The sequence below is a fragment of the Motacilla alba genome, chromosome 2 (assembly GCF_015832195.1).
Source record: "Motacilla alba alba isolate MOTALB_02 chromosome 2, Motacilla_alba_V1.0_pri, whole genome shotgun sequence".
Lineage (NCBI taxonomy): Eukaryota > Metazoa > Chordata > Aves > Passeriformes > Motacillidae > Motacilla > Motacilla alba.
This window is the reverse complement of record NC_052017.1, coordinates 105,327,458-105,352,551: the sequence shown is the minus strand read 5'-3', so window position 1 is coordinate 105,352,551 and position 25,094 is coordinate 105,327,458. Positions and strand designations below refer to the sequence as shown.

Genomic DNA, 25,094 nt, shown 5'->3' with positions numbered 1-25,094 from the left:
ATCAATAGAGATATTGATCTCTTTTTCTAGAGATTTTAGAGATATTTCTAGAGATATCTCTAGAGATCTCTCTAAATATGTGGGCAGGTATTATGAAAAATGCTATGAAAATTTTTGTCTTTGACTTGAAGTGGTTGGAAAAAATGTTTATGGGGCGCTCCCAGCACAGGTACTCGATAACTTGATTCCCATAAAAAGTTCATGCAGAATTATCAAATAAATTTATGCAGAGTCCCTGGAGCTATGCAAAGCCAGAGAGAATAATTTGCATGAGGAAGCAGACAGAGCAGTAGTGTGGGTGTGTATATGGAGGTGATGATGACAGCATGGCCTGTCACTAGCAGCTGGAAAACTGAATTTTTTCTGTGACTTCACTGAGTTTTGGCTCACCTTATCTAATGTAGAACTTCATCCTCTAAAAAGGTCACTATCAATAATTCATGACATAATACTTCATCTTCCCCTCATGTCATCTTTTTTTTTTTGGCAATTACAGGTTCCAGAAACCCAGGTAAGAATTTATTAGCTGGCAGTTCTCTGCAATCAGCATTTATGAGACAGTGCCCCTCTGCAGAAAACATTCTTCTCCAGCTATCTGCCCTTTTTTCTTCCCAGCAAAGCCTTTCCTCCTTTTTCCTTCAGCCTTTTTAAGATTTGCTTTCCTTAAGGAAAGGAGTAAATGTTGTTAGTTGACTGATGTTGAGCACTTTATTGACTAAATGTAGGCAACTGAAAAGGTTACTGGGCCTGTATCATTATAACATAAGCAGATTCCATTAAATTATTAGGCATTTACGCTACTATGAATATAGATCATTCTTCCTATTTTAAATAATGTTCATTTAAAATTTCCAGTCAAGAATGTTTGTTGAAAATTAGCCTTGCTGATGTGACTTCTGTTTCACTCTCTTATTGATATGTGCAGTACAGCATATTTTGTCTCATACTGCTGCTTCATACATGTTACATTATAAACCTCCTGTGAAAATTAAACCATCAATAGATAGTCCCAGTGAGTAATATTTTTTATTGCTCACTGAGCAATTAGTGGTAATATTTAGCTCCTACTTTACCATCCCACGTTGCCACACGTGGTGTTATGGGAATTTGCTCTTTGTTTTTGTGATAATAATGAATTAATAGCCTACCAGGTAGCCAGAAAGTCTCTCAGATTAGATAGTCCTGAGTCTCTGCCCAGTGATCATTATAGAGAGATTAAATTGTGCATCTTGTTACCCCATTTATGTTTCCTATCTGGCATTTATATTTAAGACAGTCTTAATAATCTTGAGGAGAGACTCAATACTTTACAGGAAGACTCTTCCACAGACTAAATCTTCATCAGGTAAGCACATCTGTAGCCTAGAGTGTAAATACCCAACCAGAAGCTTTTAAGCTCAGATAATGATCCCTACTTTTATCACGGAAATAAGGCATTTATCACATCCTGTCATAAATGCTTATGCCTGACTAATATTCAGTTTGTGTCCTTATGTAAACTTTCATTAGTTTTAATAACAGCTTTTCACAGTAAACCTAGAGTAAAATAAGAATACTTGCAGGCACTTTGGTTTGATAGTAAAATAGTGCAATGTGCTGGCAAGACCAGTGTCCTCACTGAATATCATTAAATAAGATGCATTCTGTTTAAGATCATTTTTGTCTCCGATTTTCTGACAAAAGTAGCTTTTTCATCTCTCAGAAATTCCTTTAGTATTTGAGGACCCTGCCATGTCACTTTGAAAAAGATAAATTATCCTCTTTGTTAGTGGAATAGAGGCATACAGAGGCTAGGACTGAGGTCTAAAATGCCGCTCTATCAGCAGAAACAGTTTAGATTGCTACATTACTGAGTGCAATCCCAAACTCAATTATTCAGGACTGCACTTTTGTTCTGTCCTTTGGTTTGAGTTCATTTTTTCTTGATTCTTTCACCTGTTTCTTTCTGGATTTACACACTAGGAGTACGCCATCCTCCTTAACAGACCATCTTAGTCTGAATGTCCTTGTACTGTGCCTGCTACATCTTGTTATCCATCCAATTGGGGCCTCTCTTACTGTCTGTCCTATCATCTCAAATGATTCAGGTATTTCAGCTGATGCTTTCTGAACTTCTTCATTATTAGATGGCTGCATAATGTTGCTGTACCCTGCAAATGTGCTTGTTGCATGATAGTTTAGTAGCTACCATTTCCTTAGCATCGTTCTACAGCCTAATACAGGGTCTGTCTTTCCTTCTGCCAGACAGCAATCTCAGGTACTAAGATTCTACTTTACATTCTGCTTCCTAAGTTAACTTGACATAGTCTTACAATAGAAAACCACTGTAAATACTCTCAGTTTCTAAGGGCCCTCAAGTTAAATTGCAACATCTGAAGAACATTCTCATCATAGCTCTTATATTTTTTCCTATCTTTTTCTTTCCTATCTCTTGTCTTTCTTGAAATGTTCTGGCTGCAAACAACTTACTAGTAGGCACTCATGGCTTGATGGGATTGTGGACCAAGAAACTTTAAAATGGCTTTGTGGCAGACTGGTATTTCATGCTCCTTCACTGCAAAGTGTTAAGCCAAAAGAGGAGGGAAGGTGAATGTTTGCTGCTTTACAACACTTTCCCCATTAACGGGAAGGCAAATTGCATTTTCCTGAGAAGGGAAATTACATTTTCAAGGCAAAAACATGACCTCTCATCCCTAGCCAGTGTGTAGAACTCATGACAGTCTGTCCCAGTTTTGATCTTTTTAAGTTTACTCAGTGAATATCCTGGGGCTAGGGCAACCCTGGAAGTGAGACACAACTTCTTTGCCGTCCACTTCCAATGAATAAATCCAGTCCACTCTGGGCTATGTAGCTAAAAGTATAGCTGAGACTCACTAAGCAAACTACACTTGACTACAACTCATATTAACTACAGAGGCTGATGTATCTTTTTTTTTTTTAACTTGAATAAACTTTCTAATGGACAGCATTAAAATACATCCACTTTATTGTTTTATTTCTTAATGGATTTCCTTCTTATTCTCGGCTTCCTGTACTTTTTTAAAGAGTTGCTCATGGACTTTAAAGTTCAAAAAGAAGAAAACAAATCTGGTTCATAAAATGGCTGATTTTTTGTGAAGCACATGCTCCCTTTGGTCAGTACCCAATGACTTGTCAGTCAAACATCTGGGGAAAACTAAAATGTCAGCTCTTGTATTTTTCACATCCTGTTTTTCTATTTGCTGACATTGGTGCTATTATTGCTACTTTGGCCATCATAATAAAGGAAAATAGCACTCCACAGACTCTCTGCCCCAGTAAGCCAAGCAGCTACTCATGGAAACCACTTCTTTGTAGACTGCTTTTCCTAAGAGGCTTTTTTAGCCATTGGTTAAATTAGACTGGCATTTGAATTTCATATTTTTCTCTGCCAGAATTGTATTTGATCTGATCTCTAATAATAATACAGTGGTTTTTTTCTGGGATCTGTTTCCAGAAAGGTTTTAGGTAGTGTTGCTTTTACACATTGCCTCAAGTTTACTTCAATCTCAGCTCTAGCCTGACCATAGTCTCATCAAGTTCTTAATTTTTAAATAGAACCTTATGTTTAAATGTGATAGGAAGCCAGACTTTCAGCAGTATAAACTGAGGAGACTCCAGTGCTATATCAGTTTATTCCAGCTGAGGATCAGGCAAAAAATGTAACTGAAAAATCAAACAGATGTAGTTTAAGAATATTGATTTATTTATTTTAAATTTTTTTAACTTGGAAAATATAGTAAATTTAAAACAAATCCCTTGTGAAACTGCCAAAAATTAAGTAGACAATATTTTTGCTATGTTTTTTGAGCACAATTACAGATTTCTGTAGCACAGACAAATACGCTACAAAAATTCTTCATGGAGGAGAATTTAAAATTAAAAGAGTTACCACTCTTATAAATCACTTTTTTTATTTGTTTGGTTTGTTTTGGGGTGGTTTTTTTTTTGGTTAGTAATAATTAGTTTCAGTCATGTTAATTATCAGGAGCTTCATTAGGAGATGTGATAGTGCTTGGTAGCCCTAGTTTGGCATTATTTTGTCATTTGGGTATTTTATCATACAGTTGTATGCATGTGTTCTTTAGCCAAATCCTTTCTTTTCAATTAGTGGACTGATTTTCTGACCAGCAGAGCATGCGACAAAAATGCGAGAAATCAAACTGACTGAGCTGTAGCCAATAACTCAATTTTTTTACCTGACAAGGCAAGTACTTTCTCTCTCACATGCACAGAGTTGACTCCTATTGAACTTGCTTGTGCCATGTCATCCATACCCTCAGCCCAAGACCTCATTCCCTTCCTTTGAGGACCTCCACTCTCTCCAAGTGAGGATGAAATTCATCTACCAGATCAGTTTTATGGGGTGGGGTGAGCTCCAAGGTCCCAGGGTGGCATCTCAGACTCTGGACTCTGAAAATTATGCTCCACAACAGCTTCTGTTGTCCTCAGACAAAGCTTTTGGGACAGAGAATAAACACACACCATTCAGCTGGTCATGTGAACGAGACAGTGAGAATCTTACACTTCCATGCTAAATACAGAGCAGTTTTGTGGTTCCTTTGCAGTGCTAGTGAGCTGTGCTCCCCTTCAACAAATCTGTTTACTTAGGCTTAGGAGGATAACTAGAATTTCTGATTTCTTACACTGGGGTTTTTCTATCTTAGTAAATGTACACAAATCTTCCACTTACAAGGAGTTAGTTATATTCTGTGGGAAAAAAAATATAGCAAGCCCTGGATAATCTGCTGGTTTTCCTACCTGTACTGGCATATGGGATATATCAGGCATTGCTCTCACACTCATGTGACACTCATGTATGTTTTCAGATCCACAACACTTCTCACAGTAAAGTTATATACAACAATATACAAGCAATGGCTGGGGAAAATGGATGTTATATTATTTTATTTGAATATGCCTTTTTGTTTAGAGAACTTCACCACCCATCAAGTTTAGATTGTTCATGGACTCGAGCAGCCAGTTTCATTTATCTGCACAACTATCCATTAAGGGCCAGGTGTAGGGTTAGAAAGATTGTAAACTGGAACTCAGGCTCACAGGCTTCTCTCTGGTTAAACAGATAGAAAATAGGTAAACAATTCACTTCAGACTGAGTCATAAAATCAGCATATACAGAGGGTGAACACAGAAAGCAAAAGGAAATGACTGATGAAGAAAACATACAGTCATAACCTGTAAACACTGTCTTAAAGCAATATAACTTGAAGAGAGCAAAATTCCAAGACTGGGAGGTGAAGGATAAAAAAAATTGAGTATGATGCACCTGTACAGATGGTAACATAGAGAAGTTTAAATTGAGCTGTTTGAAGGTTGGAAGGCATTTTCACTTAAGTGAAGATGGCATGCTGGTGCTTATACTGGACTAGAAATTTGTCTTACATGGTAGGTGTTGTCCTTTCATTGATTTCCTTGACCTGTCCTTTCATATCTGTGACAGAAGTCATCAATTTGCTGTGAACAAATGGAAAAGAGGAAGGAAAAGAGCAAACTGATTGAAAAACTCAAGAGGCAATTTGTGGAATTTGTTCTCTACTACTTATTCAAGTGCAATGCAACTTCTCTCTGATTCCCTGGTCATTAGCCCAGGCATCAGTTCAAAGGTTCATGTGGAGGAAGTTAATAACTCTCCTGTGGTCCCCAGCAGCTACATGGCCTTACACCAGCTTATACCAGCAAATTTGATAGTCAAATGTTATAGGAGGCCTCAGCAAAAAGGCTGTGTAGTAAAAAGAAAGATTCAAGGTAAGAGTTCTCAAGAAGCATGAATGAATACAGCATGTTGGGTAAACTGTTTCTATTAATAGATAAACTTTTCCATTTTCAGGTCCAATTTTGTAAATTCCTCATTTTATTTTTGAAAGGTTTATGGGACACATAAATACTTAGTACAGTTTTCCTGATAAGTCTGCAAGATTTATTTTCAAAGTAACTTTTGCTGTTTCTAATATTATACCTATTCATTTCCAGGAACACATTCAAAAATAAAGAGTAACTCAAAGTACTTTCTTCATACACTGGTATGTAAAATAGACCTGTATTTTTTTAATATTATGGAAGTAAGGAACAGGCCATGTACTGTTAATTCTACAGTTTAGCAAGGAAAAGATTAACGGAAATGGTAGACCAGATGGGAAATCTTTTTGGGTTTTAACTTTGTTTTATCAAAGTTATTGCTGATGATTTAAATGCATTTTCTTTAACACGAAGAATGTAAATTTAAAAAAATAAGGAAAAGTGCAATATACAACTTGAAGGCTGTAATGTTCCTGGTAATTACAAAATTGAAGTCAATCTATTAGCTTAGTTTTCCTTAAATTTTGCGATATTCCATCTTCAAATTAAAGTAGGTTCTACAACAAAGAAATCACCAAAACCGGGTGGTATTCCTAAAAGAATCACATAAAATTTCTTTCCAAATCCTGAAATCAGGCTCATAACACAGGGTGAAAATGTACTGGAAAGGCATGACAGCATGAATTAATCTAATGCAGTCCTATGAATTAATCCTTGGAGTTGTCACTGTGTGGTAGGATTTACTGATTTCAGTGTCTCAAATAGCAGATCTCTCCAAAGCTATGTTATTGAAATATTTGTCTATGGAGTGCCAGAAAGATAAGATTTTTGGCCTGAAATGAGCAGCATCTTTTTTGTCCATAAAGATAAAAATTTAGGGGATTAGATACCACCTTAGCAGGAAGGCTGTGTGTATTTCTGTGCATTTTCATAGTGACATATTCATGGATCTGCTCTGGTGCTTTCCTGATTTAAAACCCCTTGTGCATGCAAGACAAGGCTGGAAGTAAAATACCAGTTTGCTGAATTAATTTAGAAATGCCTCTCAGATCTGTCACTATTCCTCTTTCTAATCAAAAGACAGTTTGAATATCAATAATACATTGGACTCAAATTAATATCTACTTCATAATGTCCTAGCATTTTGCATGCAAACTTTGGCTAAGCACACAAGCAATAATCAATCTGAGACATGCCAGGAGGTTTTCTCAGTAGCTGTTCAAGTGTTTCACCATGAGATGAGCAGTGCCACTCTCATTGAAAGAAGCAAGCCCAGTTACTCATCCCAAAGCGCTGTGAAGGAGCCAAAGGGCATCAAACCAAGAAACAGACAAGGATTCCTTTTGGAATGAAGAATATTCCTAGGTGGATAAGGAATGATTAATACTCCCAGGCAGGGAATGGGCAAGCCCAGGCACTCCAGGGTGTATCACTCTTGTTGGACATGTACAAGCTGATGACACAAGCAGATACAGCATGCTTAGAAAGTATCTCATTTATTGAGTATGTTATGCACCATGTTTTGCACTGTGCACCCTTAAAAGGTCAGGTTCACCATGTCCTTGAAATGGGTTGAGGAAGCACACATAGATGAACCACACAGTAGACTGCAGTGGACAGGCCTAGGATTTCCTGGTGGTCTGGGGCTCTTTTGTAGATGCTGCAGAAAATCTGCAAGTCCTGGGCAAATAGTGAGACGTACCAGCTTCTCACTGGATGAGAGAACACACACAGGGAAAAGGGAAGGAGCCATGCCACAAGACTTTGGATACTTTTCAGGCAGGAGAGGGGGGCCAACATGGCTGTGCCAGACATCTTATTATAAGGTACGTTTTGTGTATCAAAGATTGCACTGCAGTTTAGAGACGTCTAAGCTAGCTGTGGTAGTAGTAGCACAACACAGGCTATCTACGTTTGCAAGTACTGCAGCCTTGACAGGAATGAATCTGTAGAAGAAACAGTGCTGAGGACCTAGAGTCTGCAATGTACCCATTTCATGGTGAGTTAGTTTTAATTCAAATTAGCTCTCTTTCAATCCCAATAGGCAGCTGCAGTCCACTAAGTCTGCTCCTGGAGGAGTTCTTTGTGGTTGGTTCAAACTGGATCCAGTTTGCACAGTACAGGATCCCTTGACAATAAGAAAAGAGCACCATAAGGGGAGACAATCAGGACACTCGCTTCAGCTATGTCCTCCTCATCCGGACTAGAGCACTAAAGTAGCTGTCCCAGAGAGGTCAGCATGAACTGATTTAGCCAGCCAAGCAGTTGGATTTGCTGGTCTATGCAAATGTCCAAGCTGGCACAGCAGAACTGCTGGTGGTGTCTGAGCTTGCCAGCTCAGTTCACTCCACAGCACAGTGCAGGATTTAGTCAAGATCAAGAATTATTTCAGCAACATAAAGAGTCCAAAGATTGGGAAAGAGACAAAAGTTTTAGAGCTGCTCTCTTTCTATGCGCTATTGAATGTTGCTGACAAAACCTGATGTGCAAAAACCTTAGGCTGATGGTTTCAAAAGTAATATTTGTCTTGGTGTCATCATTTTAAGTTACAAGGCAAAAGAACGTAAGAAAGACAAACTGAGAAGCTATTTTTAAATATTTTGGCACAAAAGGCTTGCCCAGGCCCACACAGGAGGTCATGGGCAGAAACATACACAGTCATCTAAGAGGCAATGATCCAGTATTTTGAAATCATGCAGAGAGAATTAGAGTAGTAAAGAGCACTTATACCTTTGGCAAAATAAAAATAGCATTTGTTATTCATGGTAGCCAGGCTTATTACTGTTGTTGTCTAGGTAAAATCAGGCTTCAAAATTTGTAACTGAAACTGCTGAAGATTGCTCCACTTTACATTTTAAATTGCCTTTTTTTTTCATAGTTTTGATAAAATAGTTTATTTCTAGAAAAACTTAGAAACCTATTTACCTTTTAAAAATATTTAAATAAGTAAATGTTTATGGAAACAAATGTCCAAGGAGAGAAGACAATGCAGATACAGCTGAAATTAAAAACATTAAACTAAGATCTCCACTATTTGCAAAGCTTGAGAAAAAAAAAAGTAAGTTGCAATCAGAGAATAAATGTCACAGGCCTTCATCAATGATTTTTATACGGGTGATATTGAAAGCAAAAGCATTGACATTATTGACATACTGCCATATGGGAAATGACAAAATCTATTGCAGAAACATATTTGTCAATGCAATATCTTCTGAGTTACGCAGATGCAGTTGTGTGGCACACCCCTGCAGTAAAGAGCTCTGGAATCTGGAAGATGGCGGGCAAATTTAACAACAGGTTTTTGAGATGGGGGCAGAATTCCATGTCACAGTTCACTGAAGTTAAAAAACACACATTGACTATCTTGTCTGCTGAAATGTATTTATCCATTTCCATACACAGCAGGCAAACTTATATTGCTGTCTATTCACGTTTCTAAATGGGTATTTGTTTCATTATTGCTATTTTTTAAAGAAGATAGAAATTAATGTCATCTTTGCATAAAAATTGTTGAGGTTTAGATTATAATCTCTGAATAAACGGGGTTTTTAAACCCAAAATTTGTGCTATTTCTATTAATCATCCATATAGAGATGTGCTTGAACTGTTCTGGCTCAGGTAAGGTTTTTCTGTGACTTACACAGAATGGTTGGATCAGCTTTTAAATGCAATAATTTAATTTGTCCCTGCAATTCATCTTAGGTAGCCTTCAGATTTGAACAAAACAACATGACTCATTTTATTTGAAATAATCTCTGTGATGAAATACTAGGTGAGAGGAATGCAGCCTGCTGCCCTGCAGATGAATTCTGCCAAGCAGCTAACAAATCCAAACCAGTCCAAGTATCTTGCAATCTCAAATATTCTGCCAAGACTAAAGAATAGAGGAGACGTGTAGCCCTAAAACACAGTATTTCCATGATAGCAACAGGCATTGAGTTTGCAGGGCCTCAGGAACTGAGGCTTGCCAGGTTTGCTCTTTTTAAACTTTTCTTGACCTCCCTCAATTTTGTTTTACATGGCTTATCTCTAACAGCAGCTTTTCTAATTGAAATGAGAATTAGTTTGGTTGTAATATGGAGCTGCAGACCAGTGAAAAAAGAGTCAGAGGTAAAAGCATGTTGGCAAATGTATAAAACTGAATTAGGCTGAAGGTGGAAGAAGAAGAAGCCATTAACGTGAACATCATAGTCCCTGAAATGACCAATTCCAGATGCTACAGCTCACCATAACATCACAAACCACCACCACCAGAATGAAACCACTAACTCTGAGACCTAGCCGAGCAGGAGAAAGGTGAGGATAACATCCAGAAAAAGAGTAAAAACTAGGAAGTTTTTAAGTTTTAACTGTTATGTTATTAATACTGAACTTTTTCTGGGTTTAGACATCTTTCTTTTTCTGCTATAATTACATCTGCTCTAGTAATGATTCTTATATTAGACTCCTAAGATTCAGTTACAATAATTACAAATTCTTGCGTTTGTATATATATATATATATATATACACACATGAGATGTGTGTCCTCTGTGCCCATAAACAAGTGTAACAATAGGCAGACATCTATATTAAAAAACATTGTTTCTACATGCTTTCTGGGATAAATTTTCAAAGGACCACTAAAAAGGAGTGGTCCTTTATAATATATTTATTATATTAAATATAATTTATATTTGTATTATAGTACCTAAATATGAAAACAGAAAAGTTACAGGAGACCATGTGCAACTGAAAATAGGTGCAATTTCTGATTTTGTGGAGATATTAAGAAAAGCACTTTACATTTTTTCCCCCGACACCCAAGATAAATACAGACCCATAAAAACTATATTGCTTTCATCTCCTTTTTTTGTTGTTCATCTAAAGAATTCTTTGGGGGTTTTTTGGTCATGAAATTTAATATTTGGGCCGATGAAAGTGAAAAGTTTGGCATGTTATTCACAATAGATTGAATAAACACAGGGATTTTCCAAGGGTGAGGTAGGGAGTTTGTACAGATCAGTAGTATTTTCCTCTTTCAGTGAACAATCATCACTGTGCAACTGGATCAGAGCAAGGATGACTCTCAACTCTGCAATCTGCTGAATTTATTCGGTATTTTTAGGTTTAAGCAGAAATCTGAGTGATTATCCAGGATCGTATGATCTCAGTAATTAAGGTTCACACCAGGCCATGCATTCTGAGATGAGCTGGTGCTATTAGCAGCTTTCATCTGCCTGTCTCCCGTTTGTTTTACTGTATGCACAGATGCACAGATGAACATTGCCTCAGGAGAAAGATCTGCAGAAACCCCTTCACTTGCAGATTTGTAGAATAAGCTATTTGGATCTCAGCACAAGTATTTTCTCTCAGTGCACACGCATAATTTTCTCGTGAATGGGATTTATGTGTGCACATCAAAAGAGGAAAATCCCTAAGGGCTCAGTTTAAACCAACAATAGCAAAGAAATTCAGGAATCTCTCACCAGAGCATGCCCTGCTTTGCCTACTTTATATCACGAAGACTTTGAATGAAATCCGTGGCAGCCAGGCAAAACAGGACATGAATTGGCTTTATGACTGTTCGTTTTTAAAGGCATACAATTAAGCCCTTAAGAATTTACTGGCTTCTTAATGAGAGCGCATCAGCTGTGGGAGATAGTGTTGGTGATAGCTGGATGCAGGCAAGGTGAAGGGACGCCGGCCCCCACCACGGGTTTGGGTGGCAGCACTGTGGCTGTGCTCAACAAAAGTGACCCTTAAGAGGTTTTGCTTAGATGTGAAGGGAAGAGGCTGTGAAATACAAAAGTGGTGCTGTGCAGGTGGCATTAGCACCGTGATGAGGATAGGGCTGGGGTGAGGGTGCTTGGGGTTTGGACCATTTCAGTGCTATTCCTGAGCTACAGGGGCCTGAGCCATAGGTCTAAACCAGAGGCTGAGTGGTGTGGGTCCCCCACCCTGGGTGCTGGCTTCTCAGGATGCTGCTGGAGCAGGCGCCCATGTCAAACAATACTGACACCACTACTATTTCTAACAACAACAACAGCAATAGAACAATAATAACTATGCAACCCAAAATAACAACGTAATGTAATTTTCTGCAATTATGTAAAATTGTATGCTGATATAATTAGTGTGTGTTGGGATGCAATTGATTCTATTATAATCTAATAAAATATATTATGCTAAATAATAATAATAATAAGAAGAACAACAACGATGATGATGATGATAATAAAATATAATAATAATAAAATATAATAATAAAAATATAATAATAATAATGATAATAATAATAATAATAATAATAATAATAATAATAATAATAATAATAATAATAATAATAATAATAGTAACAAACAACCAAATACTCCCTTCCCGCCCCAAAAAGAACCCTAAAAGAGCAATAGTGGCCAGCACCCCATGAGCACAAAGTGCTGCGGGAGGGAGGCGCCGGCCCCGCGCCGCGCCCCGCCCCGGCCCCGCGCAGCCCCGGGCGCGGAGCGGTGCGGACCGAGCTGCGCGGGCGGGCGCGGAGCGGAGCGGGGCGGAGGCGGAGCGCTGCGATGTGCAGGATGTCCTTCAAGGTGAGCCGGGCGCCTCAAGGGGAGAGGGGCGGGGGGATGCGCGCTTGGGTTCCCGCTTTGCGCTCGTCATGCCGGCAGCCCGGGGAGCGCTCTGTCGTATCCGTGGATTTGGGGGTTGATTTGGTTTATTTTTTTTTTTTTTAGGAAAAATGAGGGTGGTGCAGGGCGGAAGGAAAGAAAGCAGTAATGTCCTTCCCGGGCTTTGGGGTGCCCCGGGAAGGGGAGTGCTGCGGTGGCAGCTGATGGAGCGGGCGCTTTTCACAGCTGACAGCCCCAAAAGGGTGCGTGCCTTGTGTTACATAAACTGCGAGCCTCCGTGGAGCTTTACGCAGGCTCTGGGGTGGCCGGGCTCTGTGCTGTGGGTTTTGGTGCAGTCAGGAGCCTCCTCCTCACTTTTGCGACCATCTCTGCTGGTGCTGGTTGTGTAATAGTTAGGAGGCAGTCTTTATCCGTGCTCTTCCTTTCAGGCTGTGGTGGCCACTGAAGCCAGACTGGTTCGTTCCCTTTGCCAGATGTGATTCCTGCCACTTTTTGTACTTCTTCTATCCAAACCCATGCAAGAGCAGTAATTTAAAAAGATTGCCTTAAAGAAGCTTTTTTAATCTAATGACAGGATTAATAAGATTATTTGGCAAAGAGGGAAGCAAGCAGCAATTTACTAATAATGTTAACAGATAATATTTATGATGGATGATCTTCTCTGTTATGCACTTTCTGGATGCTGTGCTTGCCCTTCTCTTATTGATCAGCAGCTCAATGCCAGTGCTTTGCCATATTGCTGGTGCTGCATTTTTTGATTTGATGGATTATTTCCTGTACTTGCCTCTCTCCTACAAGGGTATCTCCCCCTGGAATGCTGGTGCTTTCGATGTCACCGTGTCAGTTCCATGGTGGTGCAGCAGGTGGTTCCCACCTGCAGTTGAAGCCCTCCTGTGGAGGCAGCAGAGAACCTTTGCTCCAGGGGCAGCTCAGTCTTACACTTGCTGGTGAAATCATAGAATGCCTTGGGTTGGAAGGGACCTTAAAGATCATCATGTTCCAGCCCTCTGCCATAAGGAGGGATACCTTCTACTAGACCAGGCGGCTCAAAGCCCCATCCAGCCTGACTGTGGACACTTCTAGGGATGGGGCATCCACAGCTACTCTGGGCAACCTGTTCCAATTCCTCACCACCTTCACAGTAGAGAATCTCATCCTAATATCCACTCTAAACCTACCCCCTTTCAGTTTAAAGACATTTTTTCCTTGTCCTATCACCACATGCCCTTGTAAAAAGTCCCTCTCTATCTCTCTTGTGGGTCCCGTTTCGCCACTGGAAGGACACTCTAAGGTCTCCTCAGAGCCTCCTCTTCTCCAGGCTGAACAACCTTAATTCCCTCAGCCTGTCTTCATAGGAGAGGTGTTCTCTGATGATCATCTTCATGACCCTCTTCTGGATTTGCTCCATCAGGTCCACATCCTTATGCTGGGGCCCCCAGAGCTGAATGCAGTACTCCAAGTGTGGTCTTACCAGAGCAGAATTGAGGGAGAGAATCACTTTCCTCATCCTGCTGGTCTTGATTCTTTTGATGTAGCCCAGGATACACTTGGATTTCTGGACTGCCGTCTCTGTGGTCATCCCCTTTTTGGTCCTGCACTGGTCTCACACCTAATTTCTTTTTTTTTTTTTTCCTTATTTTTTTTGTCCCTTCAGTCTGTCTATGTGAGTTTTTTCTGCATCTACCCTGACAGCCACATGTTCCTAGTGATGCCAGCTTCTTTCCCTTTCTTATCCTTTTTTTTTGGCTAAATAAGAACAAGATAAATAAACAAGAAGGCCTCTTTGTTTATTTAACTTGTTCTTCAGGTCTTAGTTTCTGTTCTGTCCCTATCAGCTCCTTTTCTGTGCCCTATTTCTCACATTCTATTCCCTCAAGTTTTCCTGTTCTAAGTAGCTCACTGCTTTCCCTCCCCTCTGAAGAACTGCAGACCAAACCTCCCTCTCTCTGTTTTCTCTCCCTTTCCTGTGACATTTTGTTTGGCATTTTTTCTTTCTCTCAGATCACGAACTTAACTTGGATTCTTACTGTTTGCCACTGGCTGTTCACATTTTCCATCTTATTATCCTACTTACTCATGGCATAGCATTTATCTTTCTTTCTCACACAAATATCCTCTCTTCTACCACTTTTGGCCTGACTAAACAACATTAATGTACTGAATCACCTTTCCTTTTTATCAGGATCCTTCATGTAGGATATATTGCTGTCTAGTAAAGAACTCTGCTCCTAAGTTGCACTAGCCTTTTCCATCACGCTTGATCCTGATTTCCAGTTGTTCTTCTTCCTTAAACTTTTTACTCAGTTCCTCCTTCCCATTAGGACTGGTTTGGAATCTAAGAAAGAAAAGAGAAATTTCTTGTATTTTGCCAGCGCAAGGAACAAGCCAGTGGGTGGACTAGCGTTCTCTTTCTCCTTTCTTTTCTTTCTCTTTGTCTATTGCCCCTTTTCTTTCATCTGCAAGATCCCTGTTTAAGAGCTGCACTCTTCCTCCTCAGTGGTCACCCCGCTGTCACCTGCCCTTTCTCTGTAAACAGCAAATCAAAGGTAGGGCAGGGAGCAGAGCTGGTGGTCACAGCATTTAAATTATACTTTCCCCCTCAATATTCCTGAAATGACACAGATACCTTAGCACAATTCATTTTTTTCTGTATCCCTGCAGAGAAATATTTTTGTCAGATTTATAATATATATTTTCCTCTAGGCCATTTTTGAAGAAATGTTTTTTCTAATGTCAATACAGCATGAATATAATGCCAGCTTTCCATCTTTGGGCTCTCATGAAAGCAATACAAAGTATCAAAATTATTAGCACAGCCAGATTTTAAAATAAAATTTTAGAGAACTTGAAGAAGTGAAGGAATGTTTATCCTGAAAGCTGCTGATGCTGGTACAAGTGACATAATGAAGCAAGCAATTTTCATGAAAGTTATTAGCTAATAATTTTCAAATGTTTATTACATTCTGTTCCCAGACTGTCAGTGCTGAGGATCAGTTGTTTACTTTGAGGATGATTTGGGAGCAGACTAGCTTTATGATAAGAATTACATAAAAATTTTGTCCGATTAATCTTTTGAAATTCAGCATTACCTCTCCCTAGGAAGTATCTGATGACACATGACTGAGTTCATAAACGAACAACAGCAGTCACATCCTGCAGCTATAAACCCATTTATTGCTAAAAAATAATTCAATTATATGGATTATTAACCCCAAAGTGCTTGCATTTTGCCTACTAGTGATGTCAGTTGCTGATGAAAATGAAGATTACAGAGATATAGATCCACAGATATAAACTGCCACACAGTATACACAATGAAACTGTTCTTGTAAGGTGCCCAGATCATCTGAATGATTTTGCACGTTTTTGTTCACCTCAGCACGCAAAATAGCTCAGATTTGCATCTGTTTTTTTAATCCAGTCACTGGATGGTTGATGGTCTGTGTGCTGTATACTCCACTTTTATACAAGGGATCCCAGGCAGTGCAGGAGCACAAGGTGAAGTAAAAGTGCTTAATAGGAGTCAGTTCAAATGGGGAAAAACTTTGGTTTTTGTCCTTGGTGCACTGAAGAATTCTTCCATTCCTTGAGTCTGATCCAAAATATAAGGACAACTCTGCTGGAGGGCTATTGTAGAACAGGAGAGAAAAAAAGAGGTAGGAATTTATGACTCATAAGGCCAAAGACTTTGAACTTCTCTACTTCCCGTCCAGGGTCACACTGGACATTTAGTTCTCTTCTCATGTAAACCAGTGAAAGCAGGTAAGGATTTCCTGGATATGGATTCCAGTTCCTGCCTACCTGACCACTGAAAGTGGTAGTGTATGATGAGCCATAATAAAATTCAGTCTGCTACTGTGCCCTTGTAGTTAAAACTGGGGTGGATTAAGTAAATATTTCCCTTTATGGATGTATTGCCATACCTCTAAACTCTCTAAAACTTTCAGGGATAGTTTGGGACAGTAAAAGATAAGGAATTTGATTGTCCCTTCTGTAATGTCAAAACATAATTCTTTTGCAATAGCTTTCCAGTGAGTATCATAGTAAAAAGCCAATAAGACAATATTCCTAACTGCCACTTCTGTAAATAAATATCTATCTAATAAATCAGAGCAGAAAAGGGCAACCTGAACCTCTCTGTGTTTAGGTCAATTGTTTGCATTTACATAAAATTTTAGTGGTTCTAAGGGTAAAGATAGGAAGACACTACAGTGTTGCTAGCAAGGAGGATATAAACTGCTGTCTCTACTTTAATCAACATTATCTACAGATTCTCCAGGGAAATGCAATAGCTGTGAAAAGAAGATCAGAATTTAGCCTATTGTGCTTGCTAAAATTTTCAGCCTCCTGCCCCTGCGTGTGCTGATACAAGAAATACCACTATCAATTTATAGGAAGCGACTTACACTTTATTGAATGGTTGGAACGTCTCTCATCTGAAACAGCTGCCAATTTTCCAACCTATTAATATTAAAAATGCCACCCATGGAAAGTGCTCAGTGTGACAGACCTGAGATAGATTCAGATTCATGATTCTTGTGTCTGCTGGTTTCTGCAAAGTTTATTGTCTTCATGTCAGTGAAGGAAGCAATTTGAACTGTGCTGTATTTGTGCATTTTAATTATAAAGCATAAAACTATTGAATCCTGATTCCCTGCCATATTACATGTGCACATTGACATTTAGACAAGAAGAGCGTACGTATGTCATTTCTGAAGTTGAATGATTGACTTTTATATCTACTCTGCACTCTCTTTGGGTTATCCTGAAGGCAGGGTTCACTACAAAGCAATGCTGGGTATTTTTGACTGCTTTGGTGTGACTATTGGTGAAGTGATGTTTTACACTTCTGTAGGTGGTTTGGGCCCTTATTAAAAAATCAACAGCACAAGCCTGCTCTAGGATACCCGTCATTGCCATCACAGTCTTTTCCCCCACACTTCACCCTTGACAGTGTTTACCTGTCAAGGCAGAATACTGGCAGCTGTCTGCATCGATTAGGTAAAGAGGGTTGGACCAAAGTCCATGTCTTGTCTTTCTGTCCTTTTCCTGTGCTGGAGCAGTCATCATTCACTCCTACCCAGGAGATACTGCACATGCCCACAGTCCCAGGTTGTTAATTCCAGGGAGGTAGAACAAGCAGTCTGGGAGATACATGAGCAATACATTTCCTGAATTGGAACTTCGTGTGCAAAAAAGAAGGAGATGACAGAAAGCTAATCTGAAACCCAAGAGGATGTCCTGCAGCAGGACATGTCAACAGGATGCTTCAGCCTAACTGTGTCCACCCCCACCACAGAAGCAGACTATACAGGCATCACTGAGCATGTTGTTTTCTGTGATGTTTCCCTGTGGATCTGGCCTAGCATCATCCTTTCTCATTACAGAGCAATCTAAGAGACATAGGCTGCCATGGACACAAGGAAGACTTGAAATAACATGAGGAAGCACAGGAAGACTGGTCTCTTTAATTGCAAAAATAAATTAAATTAGCTTCCTTTCCATGCTCTGGGTTTGAAAGAACTGCACACTAAGCTGAAACTTTCCTGGCTTGAATGCAGAATGTATGTGATGTGTATGCTTGCCCAGTATCTTTTCCAGAGTGATTTATTTCTGCTTTCTTTTTTTTTTTTTTTCCCCTTTTCCTTTTTTCCACCAGAAAGAAACACCACTTGCCAATGCTGCATTTTGGGCTGCAAGAAAAGGAAACTTGGCTCTCCTCCAGCTGCTGCTGAACAGTGGGCGAGTAGATGTGGACTGCAAAGACAGCGTATGCACACAATGCACCTACAGCCACAGCACTCAGTTGGCATCACTTTCCATAGCCCACCATGCAGAGGGTGTAGTAGGGATCTAACATGAAACATATGCATGTCTTATGGTACTTCAGGATGATTTAAAACCTTCTCCTGTCAGTAATCAAGCTTGAAACATAAGATAAAATAGTGTGATGATTTACATCGGTGGCAAGGGGTTAAGAATTTGCCAGCGCTCAAAAATGTGTCTTACACAGTTATTTGTGGTGCTGACATTAAAAACACAGATCCTAGCACCTCGGGCTTCTCTTTGCAAAGAAATATCATTATGGTAATAGATCACAATGAAGAGTTGGCTGAATTGAGCCCAGGTAGCAATGATTCTGTCAGCTAACAGACCTTCTCATAATTAGAACAACTGCTGACCTCCTACATTCTTCCTCCTCCACCCAATCTCTGGACTGGGCACCAATATGAAGGCACAAGATTGCCAAGCAGGAGGAGCCCAGACACATGACAGATTCCATGGGAATTTCCTTAATGTAACTGACATGGGCTGAAAGTATTTTTGAGATTAGAAATAGGTTGATAACACAGATAATGAGCAGGTCTTTCTATTCTGCCTACAACACATGGTGAGATACTTGATTGTGCTAAGATGAGTAAAAGAGCAAGGGGAAAAGAAGGGTGGGAAGTTCCAGGTTTCTTTTGTTTGTCATTGGGACTGACTGACACGGAGTCATGCTGGTGTTGGTAAGGATTAATGCCACTTCCAGCCCAAAACATGAATTTGCTGCAGCTTCTCTCACTTTGACTACCTTCAAAGTGTAAGAGATTTTCTAAGCCCATTGAATTTAACATATCTTCTCATTTTCATTTCATTTTTGCCCTGTAGGCAACTATTTGTCCTGCAGCACTTCTGACAAGGGAGGGAAGATTGTTCAAATAGAGGCTTGTGGTAAACAGGACAGAGATCAGTATGAAAAAATAAAGTCACTAGTGTTCATTTTTTCTCAAAAAAAGGCTAACTTTGGACAGGAGCTTTCACACTGCACTGCCTTAATAATTGTATCAGACATACACATTTTCTAGAGTAAATTATTTTTTTACAATTAAGACCGCATGTTTCTCTTTTGTAATGTCACTCATTCCTTCTTTAAATTGAGCTGTCGTGTGTGAATGGTTTTGAAGGATGTGTTTCATCCTTATGCATGTGATTTCTGCATATTGTCCATACACTGCATACATATAAATCTTACTTTGTTCCCTGGAAGCGACCTTATAGTGTACTTAGGGAGATGAACACAGAATTCTGTACAGAAAGTTTTCTCTTGTAATGTGAAGAGTCACTGAGTGAGTTTGCTGTCATTATTTGGATAGGGAATTACTGTTCAAATCACCCAGCCCCTTCTCCTGACTATGACTCAGAATTCCAAGTGACTCAGCTGAGTCACTCAGCTTCTGTGTCTGAGGTTATTCTTCTGGAAATGATGCAAAGAACTTTGGGATTCTCTGCTTAAAAAGAGAGGGAAAAAGAAAAAAAAAAAGCTGTTTAGAAACAAAGCCCATTCTTTTTATACTTGTTGCACTTATTTTGGGACAATAAGACATCATAAGCTCCCTCCAGCTTTTTGGCAGAGATGCTGTCTCATCCAGACAGCCTGATTCATTGCTATAGGTGTCTGTTGAAGATACTGACTTGTTTTTCCTTACTCCCAGCTTGGCACAACAGCTCTGATGGTAGCATCTTACTATGGCCACATAGATTGTGTACGGGAATTGGTGTTGCAAGGAGCAGATATCAATCTGCAGAGAGAGGTAGGATTCAAACAGGGCTTGATTAAGTGACTGTTGGTTTGTTACAAAAAATAAGAGTGTTGTCTGCTGCTTGTTGCCAATTGTTTCTTTGTCACTTGCTGTACAGTGTATTTATAACATGTATCACAGGCTCTGTTCCGAGGACATCAGGGAATCAGATATCTGGAGTTTACAACAGAAAATCAGAGGCCAGAGGTACATTTATAATAACACATCAAACATTTTCAGCACATTTGGTTGGTAAGGGTCAGTTACATCTGGGATGTAACCCCCCCAGGGTTATGCCATTTATGTATTTGCAGTTTTACTTCATGGCACAACAATTTACAGATCTCCAGATGGGATAAATAATAAGAAGACTCTTACCTTGTGATTTGCAGCCTGGTCATTAAAACAGAGTGGATGCCATTGCTAGCACAGGGATTATTTTTGATTCTGTGTGTTTTGGAGTTACTGCCTTTTAGTCTGAGCCAACTCATCTCTAGCAGCCACACAGCTTTATCATCTGTACCCTTTCCTGCATCTCTGCTTGGCATTCAAGGCATGTCTTGCTCCATAGCATCAGCATGGAAGGGACTTCAGCAACTGGTTTTTTTTGGGAAATTGCCTTTCATTCATACTCCACGCAGACAGTTGTAAGGATTGCAGTTGCTCTGGTCTGCGTGTTAGCTGCACAAAGAGCAGAACTGCTCTGGGACAACCACTGGTTTTAAGAGAAGAACAGTTTAAGGAGGGCATGAATTACATGGGATGATGGCAGGTCGTGCAGGATAGCAGTATGCTCATTGCTCAAACAGCACAAGCCAAGGTTTCTTACTTCCCGTGGTTACCTGGAACCAGAGCATTAATCTCATGCTGACATCTGCAAGTTACTGAGTCAGTGAATGCCCTGTTTGATGATGTAGGTGTCTTTGCACTTACTGGCATAAACTTGCTCTAACCATGATTGTCGGTGTCTTTCAGTGGGGTCCTGTTCTAACAAAACATGTACTTCAATACGTCCCTTCCCTTAGGTAAACATTGCTTGGAAAGAAGCAACAAAAGAAAAAGTTAAGAACAGTTTTATGGAGCTGCGTTTGATTATCACTCAGGAAATACTGATTCAACAAGCCAACAAAAAAGAAAAACACTGAAAGCCTCCAAAATCACTCTGTTGCAGAAAGGGAGCAAAACAGATGAAGTTGAAGTGCTAAAGACCAATGGCAGTGTTCTGCAACTAAATGCAATTTCTCCAACCAGTGCTCTTGTTCTCTGAAGTTGTTGTGAAGCTCAGGGAAGTGAGAGTCCCATTAATGTGCCCAGGAGAGCGGGCTCTGAAATGATCTAAATGGGGCCATGTACTATTGTAAAGGCTTTGGGCACTGGAGTGAATTTCACATCTAGCTCCCATTTCCTGTACTTTCTACATGAGGTGAGAGAGCCCAAAGTCAGGAAAGCCTGCATCTATCTTTTCCCTTCCTTCCCTTTCTTCCCTTCCTCCCCTCCCTCCCAAATGTATGGTGCTGGGCAGATTTTTCAGGGCAATGGGAAGAAGACTGAGTTAAGATACCTGGTGTCCTCTGGAGTCTTCAAATTCATCATGTCTTTTCAGCTGATATTTAACTGATTGAGCTCAATACTTTTTAATTTGAAATGTCTATACTTTAGTCAAGTGTGTTATGTGTTTGTTACTATTTTAATCCATTTTTCCTTTTTAGTCAGGTGCAACTTCTCTGTTCTTTGCTGCACAGCAAGGCCACAACGATGTAGTGAAGTTTCTCTTTTCATTTGGAGCCTCCACTGAATTCAGGAATAAAGTAAGATGATGTGTTTACTTTTGCATGCTGATACATTCTGACAGTCAAGGCTGGGTTTTTGTATTCACATGAAACATGACAGGGGAGTGTTAAGATGATGAAATTTCCACACATGAACGTTTTTGAGTAATGCAACACATTGTGAAGTATAAACTTTGTCCTAGCTTTTCCTATCTAGACTGAATGGCATAAGTTCATCAAGGTCCCTTGACAGTGATATCAGTATTTTTTCATAAGCCACCCTCCAATACAAGATCAAAGGGTGTTTTTTTCACATACCAGGTAGGATCCTGATTTAGGTGTTTATGTCCTCCGGTTGCATAGAACTTTATATTTCATCAACATTGGGATGTCTCTGCATGCCACCATAGGGTACATAAGAATATAATGCCTTCAGCCCTCCCTAAATTCCTACTTTCCTATCTGGGACAAGAAGATGAAATGCACCTCAGAGCTCTTATTTCTTTGTTCAGGCAGGTCCTTTTCCAAAATCTTCTTAGAATAGCCAAAAGCACAGGTGGCAGCGCCTGGGTTCCTCACCCCTCATGGGCTCAACAGCAGCAAGATCAGCAGTTCATCACTGACAGCAGTACATCAACCCAGGTTTTTTTGCCCAAGCCAGTATTACCACCTCTGCTGTCAGCAAACACAGGGAAAAGCAACATATTTTCCTTGATGTGCTGGCTACATTTTGAAGCATTCCCATTATCTGGGGAGGAGGACACTTGCCAGTCACTTATCCTGGTGATAAGTGACATCACACATCCTAGTGATGACTTTGAAGAAGCAGTAGTTCCTTAACCCCAGTAATCAATTTCTCGAGATATTTTAGTCTGTGATTTGAATGATTCTCTCAATCCATACCTGCTTTCTGGAGTCCCTGGAAATACAGGTTGTAAATATAAGGGAATTGATGGAACACCATAAACTCAGCTCCTTATGCTCCAGGGGCTAAAAATCCTGGTTTTTTGTGGCCAGAGTTCACACATGCCCACAGAGTAGGATTCTGATACCCCAGGGAGCTGTGCTTGTGGTGAGCAACTCTCTGACTGCAGCAGCAATCAGTAATAAAAGCATGAATGAAATTGTGGCTGTTTAACACAACACGGAGTGCAGCTGTGAAAGTTGGCAATGCAGGAGGTTGCAGTGTTAAATACAACAGCTGTATCTTAAAGTAATCTCATGTGGGACAAATTTCTTGAGTAAGGTAGCATATTAAAATAAACGTTGCTTCTCTGACTTTTATTTCAGGATATGGCTGGGAGTTAGCAAGATTCAGAGGGGCCATCTTCCCTTACATTTAGCTGGCAAGTTAGAGGCTCAGTACCTTATTCTGTCTGGAGAGAAAGTTACATCTTCACTCAATCTTTCCACAGCTTGTGAACTAGGAGTTTTTGAAGAGGCCAAGATTTGATCCAGGAGCTGAACAGCAGGCTTGAAATTGTCGGATCCTTTATGACAATGTGCTATCTTTTATGAAGCATGAAAAATATATCTATGTGAAACACTAGGACAGATAAAAGAGAGCAAAGATTTAAATTATAAGAGAATATTCCTGTGTTCAGCTGCTCCAAATGACTTCCATCTTTGGACAAATACAAGTTTGGGGACTACTGTTGCTCACCTTGAAAATTTAATTCCTGACCCTCTCTTCCTGCCTGACCCTGCTTCTGAACCCAGACCTGACTTGGCCCATATGCCAGTCCCAAGTATCTTTTAAGCTGCTGATTGCTCTTCCTCTCCAGGCCACAGCTTTCTGTTACATCCAGACAAGCTGGTCAAAAGATAACACCAGCTCCCAATGGATGCAACATGAGAAACTGGCATATGATGTGCACGTGAGATGATTTTCCAGCAGCATCACCCAGTGTGTGCCTGGCACCAGTCAGTGTAGTGCATGGACAGTCCACATCTCCCACTGTATCAGTTTAATCTTCTTATTTAATAATGTTGTTTTCATAGCTTGGAATAATTCCATCATTCTGTTAACAGGTGACCAAAGTGACAGGCTCCTCTATCCCTCCCAAACCCCAGAAACAATATAATTAATAAAATATGCCTTTTCAGGTTAGGGACAAGTCATTTTCTCACTAAGACACTCATCTGGGAGATCCACTAGAAAAGATATGGCTGGTCCTGTTTTTAAAGGGCAGTGCAAAATTAATCCATTTGCAAAGAATATGTCTATTTCTGTTATAAATTACTACATGAATTTGGAATAAGAACACAATTGAATGTATCCTAGAAAACAGAGACTCAACTAAGGAAATGCAAAGCCCAACATCTTTTTCATGTGCTTACCTGTAAATTGTAATTACTATATTTGTTACTCATATATGAGGATTCTGGAGAACTATCTTAATACAAGCATGCAATTCTTGTTAAACTTTGTATCATTAGAATTGATATTTGCTATGCCAGGCAAAGTAAAACTACTCTAAAATAGTGTAATAAATTAATTATCAATAAATGCTGCTGTTCTAAAGAGAATGAATAGTATTATTGAAGGTTAATTATTATATAATTATTACATATAATATTAGTCATTAATATTATTCTGCATTGTCCCAGTCTGACATCCACAGAAATATTTAACACAGGTTGAAACACTTTTCTTTTATTCTGATAGATGTGATAAGCATGTGAGTTCTTATAAGCATGGTGGCACATTTTCCAAGCAGTACTGCAGGTCGAACAGTGTGTCAGACGCTGTTTCTCAGCAGGCAGTGATTGCAGAAGATCAGTTCTCCTCCTCTGTACCATTTTTAAGAGATGGTAAAACCAGGTATAATTCTAAGCTGTTTCAGGTGATGATGACAGAGGAAAGGGGCCAGCAAATAGACAGGGAAGCCTACACCACTTAGCACGGTCTTACCCAGTGCTGCTGTTCCAAGTATTTTCACTGCAGATCAGCAGCTGCTGTTATGTGCTGGCAGTGAGGAGGGCAGACCCTGGGGAGGGCAGAAAAATGGTTTTAGGGGAAGAACTGCAGAGGTAGCCAAGAAAAGTCCAGCTCCTCTCTGAGCTGGAAATATTTGCAGGATTAATAGAAGCTTCATTGTGTCAGGAAAACAGGATATGAGCAAGAAGTGAACCCAAGGCAACGTGCCATCTCTAAGAGAGGTTGCACAGTGGCCTCCTGCCCACTGCAGAAGGGGTGATAGCCCCAGGAGCCCCTCAGTGCTTGCTCACATGGCCAGCTCCCATTTGCTGCCCTGCTCAGAGTTTCCAAGAAGCTTGCCAGTACCAAAGACGCTGCTTCAGCTTTTAACTTATCTCAGC

At 39.9% G+C, this 25,094-nt stretch overlaps 1 protein-coding gene across 2 annotated transcripts in view; it reads left to right on the top strand.

Annotated features, from left to right (window-relative positions):
* The first annotated feature begins 12,271 nt into the window (after positions 1–12,271).
* Positions 12,272–25,094, top strand: part of ANKRD29 (ankyrin repeat domain 29) — a 31,626-nt gene continuing 18,803 nt past the window's right edge. Inside the window, exons 1-4 of one of the 2 annotated variants that reach the window (XM_038129713.1) lie at positions 12,272–12,403; positions 18,102–18,212; positions 19,918–20,016; positions 21,714–21,812. In XM_038129713.1, coding sequence (XP_037985641.1) covers positions 12,383–12,403; positions 18,102–18,212; positions 19,918–20,016; positions 21,714–21,812 — 330 coding nt within the window. In that variant the 5' untranslated portion in view covers positions 12,272–12,382. Of the gene's footprint in view, positions 12,404–12,562; positions 12,685–18,101; positions 18,213–19,917; positions 20,017–21,713; positions 21,813–25,094 lie in introns of those variants that run through there. The other variant, XM_038129712.1, reaches the window with a different exon arrangement.